The 12,045-nt window shown below is 37.0% G+C and overlaps 1 protein-coding gene across 4 annotated transcripts in view; it reads left to right on the forward strand.

Moving 5' to 3' along the window:
- Positions 1-12,045, forward strand: part of SULF1 (sulfatase 1) — a 118,787-nt gene that overhangs the window by 57,080 nt on the left and 49,662 nt on the right. For all 4 annotated transcript variants that reach the window (XM_087961827.1, XM_087961825.1, XM_087961824.1 and 1 more), the window contains 3 exons: positions 723-962; positions 8,954-9,105; positions 11,311-11,480. In XM_087961827.1, coding sequence (XP_087817953.1) covers positions 723-962; positions 8,954-9,105; positions 11,311-11,480 — 562 coding nt within the window. The remainder of the gene's footprint in view (positions 1-722; positions 963-8,953; positions 9,106-11,310; positions 11,481-12,045) is intronic.

Genomic DNA, 12,045 nt, shown 5'->3' on the forward strand with positions numbered 1-12,045 from the left:
TGACTTTGTCACTTGCATCCTTACAATTTATATTGACTGTTTCCTAGTATGATTTGATTGCTTATTGTACCCTATGACTATTAATAAGTGTTGTGCCTTATGATTCTTGACTCTTGATGAATGTATATTTTCGTTTATGGACACTGAGAGCATTTGCACCAAGACAAATTCCTTTTGTGTCCAATCACACTTGGCCAATAAAGAATTCTATCTATTAAACTCATCAAGTCAAAAAAACTTGAGCAACAGCTGTCTCCCACTCCTATTCAGACAGCCACATCTATATTCATGTGTGCCTATTGCTCATTCCATTTTTTCCCCAACATATTCTTCTTTTCTTCTCAATGAATCTCAGTTTATTATTTGAGGGCAAAAGCCTTCCTATTGCAAATACACTGTTTCAGTTTAATCCCAGGCAGAAATAACTTTTCAATTTTCTTGATCTTTCTGGAATCTAAAAATGTTTTGCTTTATGAAATTTATTTTACCGTGAGAAAAAAACTTAAGAATGAATGTACAATTGAGTAATTAAATCATGCTCACTGTAAGCAGTACTGTATACACACAAAGAGACACTTTAATAAATGGAAATTTCTTAGGATAAATTAAAATGTAACACTGAAAATTGTAGTTAGCAATATTAGGGATCAACATCATAGTTTATATAAACTTCGAATGTGTGCCGTACCTGAGTTAATTATGTGTTTCCTTTTGATGTTTAGGTTCCTTGCAAGTGATGAATAAAACCAGGAAGATAATGGAGAATGGAGGTGCCAGTTTTGTTAATGCATTTGTAACCACTCCAATGTGCTGTCCATCTCGGTCCTCAATGTTGACAGGGAAATATGTTCACAATCACAATGTCTATACTAACAATGAGAATTGCTCTTCTCCCTCCTGGCAAGCAACACATGAGCCACGCACCTTTGCTGTGTATCTCAACAATACTGGATATAGAACGGGTAAGGGATTAGTTTTCACATTCCTTTTTCAATTCGATTTTAAAAGGATAAAGTTTCCAATCTATTAATGCTGCTAATAACACAATTATTTTTGGAACATTGATGGAGCAATTATACCAAAGCTTAATGGTACTGTGTCTTGTCAACTTGTGTGTAGGAAATCAACAGAAAGCTGTATAAAAGAACAAATACTAAACTTATTAAAATGTAGTAGCTTTGATAGATAGAGGGAAGTTATGGTAGCACAGTTTAAAGCGGGGTGTCAAACTGGTGGCCCATGGGCTGGATGTGTCACGCAAAGGCCATGCCAACCCCAGCTCTGTGAATGGGGGAAACATTGTGAAACGTCACCTGATGGCAACGTGACACAGCGAGTTTGACACCCATGGTTTAGGGAGTCAACCTGGACCCATGTTAATTTGAAGGTCTTCAAGTAAAAATACAGGAATTTTTTTCTCAATAAGGAGCCTGCCTATTAATCCTTGTTGTAGTCCAGATAATAGAACCTATTATCTGTCATTTGCATTGTCCTAAAATTTAAATGGAAATAAATAGACTATTTTTTGAAAATGCAAATTGCAGATAGATACCAGGCCCTAATCTTGTTGTGAAGGAAGTGGAGAAGAGAATCTAATGGACTGCCAGCATTTATCTTGGGTTGTCAGCCAAATGAGGCTGTTCCTGGAACATATTGGGTGCTGACTCTGGTAATAAAAAGTTGGATCCTGATTTTGGTTTAATATTAAGCCCTAAAACAAGGTGGCAGTTAAAAACAGTGATCTGTGTCACTCCCAAAGAGGAAAGGATGTCAATTTAATTAGTTACAGTTGCTGAGTCTTCCTACAGACAACATTCTCCAAAGCTGTCTCCTTTATTGGAAGCAACTCCTGCTTTCCTAATCTCAATTTCTTTGGCTTCAAGTTCCTAGTTCCTCCTAGTTTTTTTCCTTGTGGATTGATAACCAGTTTTCAGTTGTGAAGGAATGTGGCTTTGACTCAAAAACAGGGGAGGAGATTTCTGAGCTGTTGCAGAGAAGATACCTGAGTCTTGGGAAAATAGAAAATGTAGAAATAAATCCAAAACAACTCTGCCTTGACCGTATTAGATACAAGTTGAAGTAAAAAAAGGGGGGCTTTGGCTTTTCAAGATCTATTCCAATACCCTAACTGCATTAAAGTACATATCTTGTGACTTCCATTTCCTGACCTTGATGGGCTGACATCAGACTTCTCTGGCTCTGGACTTCTATCTAAATAATTCAGGATTTTATCTCCTTCAGTTACTTCCACAGAGTGTACATATGCTTTGCTCTAGTCCAAAGGCAAGATTCCTCCCATTGTGTGTAAGCCTCAGTTTGATTTACAGCCATCAACTTGTGTGTTATCTGTTTATGCATTGAACTGATTTACAGCTAAAGTAATTGAAGTACTTAAACCTACATGCTAATTTACTCCCACCTGCTCTCAGCTCTACCTTGAATAGAAGAGTTTGTTGCCAGTCCTTAAAGGTCTTTCAGCTTTCTTTGCTGAAATAGAGTATGTTCAGTTGAGAGCCCAGCTGTTCAAGCTAATTGCTCTGATTGATGCTTTGCCATTGCAGCTGAACCAGTTGACTGCTTCAATTCCTCCATGATACAAATGTTCAGTAGTCATACTTGAAAAATTTGAGAGTTCTCACAACTAGTTTCCAACATTTGCAACACCCTGAAGATTATCTAACAAAATAGAAAGTAATTGAAGCAGTGGCCAAAAATGCAATTCTGTTGCCTTGCACTTGAACAGCCCATTAAATCTGCCAATCACCAGATCAGAAAGCGGCAACAAGGGCACCACCCAGTGGCAGAAGCTTTAAATAACTTCCTGCTTTTGACAAGGCTTGGAGCAGAATAAACAGATGCATTCCATAAAAACCTGGAGACCAAATTCTTGATGACTTGGCCTGCATTAAGCAGACATCCACAGTGTAATACTTTATAAATATTTATTTATTTAGCATCTTTATAAGGTGGTCAGACTTCAGATGACTCTATATGGTGTACGAGAATAAAAACAGGAAAGAAAACAAGGAAATCCATACAAGACAATAATTAAATGAGAAGGGAAACCACATATTCTTCTGTCCCAGAGGTCTCAAACCTGCAGCCCATGGGCCATGTGCACCCCTTGGTGGTTACCTCTCAGGAACTACTGTCTTAGCTTTTCTCCTGTACACATTTGGCCATGCCAAGCAGCAACTTCTCAGTAGGAATAAGATCTTGTCAGTATCACTTGATTTTCCAGTGGTGAGCTGAATCAGACTCCAAGGAGAAGGAGGCAGTAGTGGACAATGGCAGAGATATTCCTTGTGCTTCTTTCAGGGGAAATGACATTGCCAGAATCATTTTCTGCCAGTACAACTGCTTCCCCCATAGAAATTAGATGCATGGCAGACCACTTTGGCAGAAAGATACCATGCTATGCAGTAGTATCTAGAATAGCCTTTGATGGAAAACTTCCTTTTGTACTCTGCATAGCTATTTTGAAAATACATAACAGCTTTCAGGTTCTGAAATATCCTTTCTGTCTTTAATCATCTAAGGCAGGGGTGTCAAAATCACATCATGGCAGCATCACGTAACATATTGGGACTTTCCTCCCTTCGCTAAAATTGGGGTAGGCACGGCCAGTGAATGACACATCCAGGCAGTGGGCCGGGAATTTGAAAGCCCGGATCTAAAGCATGATATTTTGTGGGATTTAATGGAAAAAAATGATACTATTTATTTGGGTGACATTCTAATTTATTGTCTCTCCCATGTCATGTTGAGGCACTTTACAGTGGGTTCAGGAGCATTATCTATAGATAAAATTAAAAAACTTAAATTCAAGTAGTCACTATTGACTTCCTGTGCCATCACATTTCACTAGAAAGACTTCAGATGGATCTAATAAAGATGGAAACCTTTATGGTCTGGCAGCTCCTCAGGGATTAAAATTGTTCAAAGGCATTCTTTTACAAACTCCATAAATTTCAAGACTTTGCGTCAATTACCTCTACTCAGTCCTGCAGACTAGTATTACATTATTTGGGTTAAGGAGTTTTTGCCAATTAAGATGTCCTTTGGAACCGGGCCTTTGAGACTTGTTTGGAAGGGCTCAACATTCTGTGGAGGTAAGGACAAGCCACTATGGCTTGGAATGCCTCCAGACAGTTTGTAAGCTAAACCAAAGCCAGTAATGGGGATTACTATTCTTTTTTTTTCCATTCAACTTCAAAGTAACTTCCATCTCAACAAAAGGATAGATGTCTTGTTTCAGAAATCCAAATATTTGTTCATTGATTAAGGCCCACCATAGGCAAAAAATTCTCAGCAGGTTACAATTATTACAATAAAGTATCTACATGCAGTTCCGGTTACACAGCAATAAGCAGTTACCCAGTTTAAAGTGCAGATAAAATTATAAAGCAACCAACTAAAAATAGATAGCACATGTATAAATCAAAGGTTCTCTTGAACAATTCTGAATTTTCTGAATCCTAGGAAGGCAGAGATGAATGTTATTTTTGAGGGCCTGGTGTTCTATAACATTGGCATTGCCATAGTGGGCAATGTTGAAAACTTCCATCTTCTTTTTTTTTAAAACAAATTTTATTCAGTTTTTCACATTAAAAACAAAAATCTCTTTTTAGTGGACAAATATTTCCGGGTCATCACCTTTACATACAAATATGACAGCAATTATACATTCATATATGCATACTTAATTCTATTATTACCTTTTTAATTCCAAATTTTCAGTAAGGAGAGAAACAAACACATTAATTCTAGCCTCTTTCATTAATCTCAATTGAAACATCTTTTTGTTTCATTTCAATTATTTCAAATATAATCCTTTAATATTTATTTTAAAAGTAAAGATAAACAATATGTGTTTGCCTAATAATAATAATGATGATGAATAATAATAATAATGATAATAATAAAAAAGTTACCAATGTCTCTCCTTGCTTTTAATAGTTTATATTAACTTATTAATAGTTGGTTCTTTAGTCTGTCATATTCCCTTTCCATTACACATTCTTTTTATAAATTCTAGATTAATACAAATTTTAACACTAAAAAAAAAAAACCAAGTATAGGTTTCCCCCCTTTTACTATTTTGAGTGTGACACCTCAATTATTAAAATATACCTTTATTCCCTCATCTTGATTCCCAATAAACCATTATTTTTAAGAAGTTACAATAATAATCATTACATTACATTTGGATTCCGCAGCATATTTTCCCCACTTGATTTTAATAAGAGTTATCAATATCTATATTACCCTATTTTCTAAAAATTTTAATTGCAGAAATATTCTTATTACCCCTTATCACCCTGCAGAATCCCCTTTTTAATTCATCAACCATTATCTCTGAAAAAACAATTTCTTTTCAACATTTTACTATTTCCGTATTCCTTTATTTCATGCACCTGTTTCTTACTGCTTCTCCTCCCCCTCTTTTCCCCATATCTTTTCTCATTCCAGTTTATATCCCTCTCTTTCTTAATATCTTCCTTTCCCCTTTTCTGCTGGGTCTTTCTGCCTTTCCTGACTTCACAGGTATTCCCCCTTTTGATTGCCTTCTTAAATCTCAACTTTTTAACCTTCCTTCTTTCCCCACTTCTTTGTAGTGTTCTTTGTGTTAATTGTCTATTTAAAATGTCTTCTCCTTGAATCGACTCCTCCTCCTCTGAAGCTCTTTCTTCTTCTTCAATCGCCATTTCCATTTTTTCTAACACAGAGCAAAGTGATTCGCCTCTTTCCTGTAGTAATTCTCTCATATTTTTAAGTTCCATTTTTAATTCCCGAAGAGATATCATCATTACACACTCTTATGTTTTATGATCGTTAAAGTCCACACAAAAAAAAACACTTTTACTTTCCTTCTTTCTTCTTTCAATTTTCTAAAATTCTCAATTATTCCAGCCCAGGGTCTATACCAAAAACATCAATCAATCCCACAGTCAGTCGTTCCTTGCTTTTTTCTTTATTCTGGTTCTGCTTTCACTTTCTAAGATTCTTACTTTGTTTCAATATTTCTTTAATGTTATATCCACACAAGTTCATTCAGAAACAGGATGCTTTCCGGTTTTTTTGAGCACAAGTTTTTGTCAAAAGGTGGCACTCTCCATTATACAAAGTCTTCACCTTTTCCCCCTATTTTTTTATTTAGGGTTTTTTGAACCTCAATATTCCAGCACAGTCCAGTCTCCAATTTGTAAACTTTATTATTATTATTTTTTGACAATCCTAAATCCAGCTTTATTTTATGCCTGTTTATTCCCAAAATATTTTAGTCCAATTTAGTTAAATCTTTAGTTCCAACTTCGTCCTTTCCCAGTTCGAAGCCTGCTTAGCTGTCAAAAATATTTTCTATTTTTTCCCCTGTCCCTTTGTAATTTCGCCGCTCACTTTTCTTTTCTTAAAAATTCCATGTTACCTTAATCCCGGGGTACTTTTGTTTAGTTATATTGCCCAGTTGTCCCGGTTCAGATGTTATCCACCTCTTTCTTCCCTCCTGCACAAATCTTAATCCAGCTGAGTCCTCCTCTTCGGGGTGGCCATTTTAAACCATCGCTGCAGTCGTCTTCGGGGGGGAAAAGACCAAGCCCAGTGGGGGAGATGCAGCTCCCCTCAACCTGGCTTGCAGCTTCCCCTTATGCCACCGTCCCTCCAAGGCAGCTTCAGCCCCTAACTGTAATAATCGGGGCTCTCCAACAAAAGAGCACAGACCATAGCTGCAGAGAGTCACAATCTATGGTCCGTCAGCAAGGAGGCTCCGCCTTCCGACTCCTCAAAACTTCTATCTTCTATCTACATATAATATGAATATATATATGATTCATATTACCATTCCAACAATCAACCAGAGAAGTCTGAAAATCTATTATTATCTTGATGCATTTTTTCTATCAGCATTATCAGGTTTGTGACTACAATTGCCATTAGTCATCTCCATCAATTATAGGCATATTCTTACATATCCTTGACTGTTTACCATGTTAATTTAAATCCTGGAGACTTTTACTTTCACACATGCATGTCTTTTGATGTTTGGATTTTCAGATATTCATAAGGCACTTCACTTCACTGGACAAGGCAAATCCAGAAAAACATTTTTCTTAGTTAATTCACCAGTGCCTGAATTTTAGCAACCCTTGGTTTGAAGATATTGTGTTACCTCTGGGGGGGGAAAAGAGAGACTTAAAAATATTTGGAGTATTATCATTAAAATGGTGTTAGTCAATAGGGTGCCCTCTAGCATCTGTCAGATCAGCATAATCTTTCAACAGGGTAATATACATTGAAGTATCAGGTATCCAGTGAGCTTGAGGATAATGAATAGAATTTAAGAGAAAAGTGGTCACATTCTCAGATTCAGAGGATATGTCTACACAAAAACTGGAATGATACTGGGAGGTTATTGACTGCTTGAATCATAGCATGAAAACAACTAAAACATGTTAGCTTCCTAAGAGAGAAAATAGATGAAAATTGTGAAAAGTTGCAATTACGGGAGTAATGTGGGGTTTTTGTGCTTACCATTTCCTCTGTGTACTGACTGTTTTTCTATCTCATTAGAATTTACAAATTAAAATTCTTCCTATGGGCACCATTAGTTACAATAATGAAAAGGTGGGCAGAGATATTTCTTTTTAATGAGATTTTTTTTTATTAATTCAGCTGTTTTTGTATGCTTATTAATTATATGTAAATAAATTAATTCCTAATTTTCCTTGCCTCTGTTTTTAAATATATTCATTGGCCAGGGGCATCTTATATAGTACGAAGATGTGAGCAGCCAGCTGGAGTGTTTTTTCTTGGTTTTGTATGGGGATTATGAGGATTAAAAGTCAAAACATCTGTAGAGTATTTAACTGAGGAAAGCTGGCTTATATTATAAATCACAGATTAATTGATATTACATTTTTATTGCAACTATTGCCATTATATACAGTGACTAAGATCATTTCAAATCTATTTTAATTATTTAGCTTCTAATTTTTTTTTTCAAAACATCCTTCTAATTTTTATTTTGAAAATATAGTATTGTCCTGGAATTTATTAGTTTTGCTTTATTTCTTTATCAGCCTATCTCAACAAATGAGTCTGGGTGGCATACATCATGAAACATAAAAAGAGTTAAAACAATACAAAATAAATATATACGGCACCAAACCATTACTACAGACTTAATACAGACAGAAAATGGGTCCCTTAACATATACTCAAGGCCTTGGCACCCAACCAAGTCTTCACAGCCTTGTGAAAGGCCTACAGGACCTAGATCATTCTGATATATGAAGGGAGAATATTTAAGAGGACAGGGGTTGACCACACTTTCTTTAAGACATGGCAGAACTACCTCCTCTCTCAAGCATGCATTTACTACTACTCAGTGGTGTATTAACCATTAAGCAGAATAAGCACGTGCTTAGGGCCTCAGGCCCAAAGGGGGCAACACAAAGTTGAGAATATGGCTTCGTTTGTACAGTATGTACAAAGGAGGAGGGCACCAAGATTTGTCAGTGCTTAGGGCACCAGTGAGCTTTAATCTGCCATTGCTACTACCAATCCTTGTTGTTGCACTGATTATATAGCAAAAATTATCTTCAGTGTAAAATCAAGCTCCCCCCCACCCCCCAAGAACCAAGGACTGGGGTGGGCTCATTATGGGGAAAGGGTTGAAGATCACACATTTGTTGATTTGCCATTTACAAAATTTGCAATTTTCTGTATGTATCCCTATTTGCATATCATCTTCTAATTGATGAAGAATGTGCCATCAATTCTCTTGGTCTTTGTAGATAGAAAATACTCCAATTGCCACAAGATTGAGGGCTGGACATAGAACTGGGTTCTTATGTTGCCAAATCATGCTGTAACCAACTAGTTCCTTTTTTTACTTCATAAAACTCCACCGTTCACCAAGTACCATTGAATGTGGTTTCTTTTTCTTTCACAGCTTTTTTTGGAAAATACCTCAATGAATACAATGGCAGCTATATCCCGCCTGGCTGGCGAGAGTGGGTTGGATTAATAAAAAACTCTCGTTTCTATAATTACACTGTTTGTCGCAATGGCCTTAAAGAGAAGCATGGATTTGAATATGCAAAAGTAAGGAAGAATCACATTTATCTTATTACGCACATAGGTTAAACTTATTCTTGATAGAAGAAATGATATTTTAAAATCACTTCATTGAAATAATACTCTTAATTTTTTCTGTTGACTGTATGGTCAGAATTTTTTTCACATAGTTCATAGAAGGTCAGTTAACACTGGATTTTTAGTTATGAAGAAGAAATAATGAAAATGGGTGGGATTCAAATTTTTGAACAACTGGTTCTGTGGGCATGGCTAGGTGGGCACGGCCATGTGACTGGGTGGGCATGGCTTCTCTGGTTTGTTTTTTTTTTTTGCAGCACCCCCCCTCCCTGTTTTTTTGCCTCCTGGGCCTCAGGGAAGCCTCCTGGGGGCATTTTGCATTCTCCTTCTCTCGGGTATTTCTTTCCCCTTCTGACAATCAGCTATTCTGATGATCAGCTGTTCGGGATCCCCCTGGCTATCTTACTGCTTCACCCAGGAAGCTTCCCTGGGGGCCAGGAAGGCAAAAAACAGAGCATGGGGGGTACAGCACTCCTCCCACCTCTGCCCCCCACCCCATGGCCCTTTTTGCCTCCTGGGCCTCAGGAAAGCCTCCTGGGTGAAGCAGTAAGATAGCCAGGGGGATCCCGGAACAGCTGATCATCAGAATAGCTGATTGTCAGAAGGGGGGAAAGAAATACCTTAACGAGAGAATGGGTGGGGGAGAATGTAGTCAGCGATATCGGGCATGCACGCGATGTCACGTATGCGCAATAAGAACTGACTGACTGTGCAGGGAGGGGAGGGGTGGACGGACAGAGGCAGAGCCAGCCAGGGGCACGATTTGCCAGTGCTCAGAATTGCACATAATTGTAACAACTGGTTCTATAGAACCGGTCCAAACCAGTAGAATCCTACCCCTGAATGAAAGGTACTAAATCTTGGAAACTTGACTGTGGTAACAGACGAACATACAGACACACCCCACAAAAATTACATAGCACACTTTGTTTCCCATAAAAAGCTGTTATCTTTTATCTTTTGAAAGAGATAATTTGCAAAAGATTCTGGTTTCCAGTATTGCCTATGTTATGTATAATAATTTGGCATTTGAAGTTTGGAGAAAACTTGCTCCTTCAGAAAATACCTTTGCCCCAGTTAGTCTTTTTGAGACAAGTGCTAGTGTGAGAGGCTTAATGGGAAAAGATATTTGAAAATCAGTGAAAGTTATCTTTTATACTGATTTGTATATAAAATTTTTAAACAAGTAGGATAAAAACTAATTGAAACTAATAATTCAGGAGATAATTTTTTAAAAATAATAAAGAACAAAGCCAAAAGTACAGAGAAATAAAGAAATATAAAGAAATAAATTCTGATTTTCTTTTACAACAGTTATGAGTATAAATTTAAATTGACCTCTTACTCTAGAGTTATGACATACTTTCTTTCATACTTTTTCACATGTACTGTGTCTGCAAAGTACTTTTGGCGTTAGTAGTTTGAGAAACGATCCTGGAATGAGGACAAAGTGTTCACAGCTGTTTGGGCTTCCCTAATAGTATTATGTGGAAAAAAAAAATGCTGCACTATTTTTCACTGTTGCTTTTGCAGCTGTTCATGACCCTGAGTCCACCTCATCTGATTGATTAGACTTGTCTGAAAATGGTTGAAATTGTATGTTCATGTTACCTTGGAACTCCTCACTGGAGTTCATGCCAGTTATTTGATCAAAACCTCCGTAAACCTAGAGATGGCAGATAGTTTAATTCCCAACTTTTAACAAAGTCCTTTCCGTGGGTGTGGGTGTGGGTGGGTGGGTGATTTTTCATTTTATTACATTGGGTATATGTTAAGCTGCTTAGTTGGTATGATAGGATTTTGATATTAGTAGCTATGCTGTTCTAAAATGAGCAGAATTCTTTAAAAATGCCAGTATTCTTTTTTAATTACAATTATAGCCAAGAGCCTATAGTGTCTGAGCTCGAGTGTGATTTAAATGTTTCTGAGTCTTTGTCTTCTACTTAAAAGGTGTTATTCCTCCTTACCTACACAGATAAGCCTATTGGAATGCAGCCTTTCATCTGCATATATTTGACCTGGGAACTGTGCCCAACTTCTAAAGCTAGATAGGTGAAATCCTTTCAAAGCCTATTGGACTAAGCCACTATAATATGACCTTGTGATATTGGATGCAGTTGGGAAATTGTCACTTATGTTGAATGTTTGTTTCAGGACTATTTTACAGATTTAATCACTAATGACAGTATCAATTATTTCAAAATGACTAAGAGGACATATCCCCATAGACCTATAATGATGGTGATCAGCCATGCAGCTCCCCATGGCCCAGAGGACTCTGCACCACAATTCTCCGAGTTGTATCCAAATGTTTCTCAGCACATGTAAGTGAAACTTTGTACTGTGAACATGCTGGGGATTTGCCACTTCATTGCTGGCTGCCCTTTTCATGTGTGTAATGAAATGAAGAGTTGATGTCAGTCAGTCACCTCTTTGCCCTGCTTCAGTTATTTGAGGGTTCAATGAAATACTCTAGAATATTCCATACTTATGCAGAGGTCCCATATTTTCTTCTTTTTGAAAAGCATAATCTTTATGTTTCTGTTTGAGTAAAGCCTTGTAAGCACTTTTGGCAGTGAGAAATACTGAGTTATCATTTGGCTTGGTGTCTGGACTGTAGATGCCTAAAGTGGTTAGAAAACCTTTTTCTTCCATCTTTCTTTTTTTTTTTTTCCTCCTTGGAGTTGCCTGCAATTCTTTCAATTTTCTCTCTGAACATTTTGTCTTATTTCTGTACAATTAATATTAAGTTTGCCCTAAAGTTGATGGAAGAGAAACAGTAAAGTCTTGGTTTTGTGCAGTGGATTTTACTCATTCATGGTCGTAGATGCTGATCACATATTTGCACGCTTTCTCTATTGAAAGCCACTGAGTAGAATCTACAAAATG

Source organism: Notechis scutatus, chromosome 3, assembly GCF_049901735.1.
Source record: "Notechis scutatus isolate UNSWTSFEM ecotype Mainland chromosome 3, rNotScu1.2, whole genome shotgun sequence".
NCBI lineage: Eukaryota > Metazoa > Chordata > Lepidosauria > Squamata > Elapidae > Notechis > Notechis scutatus.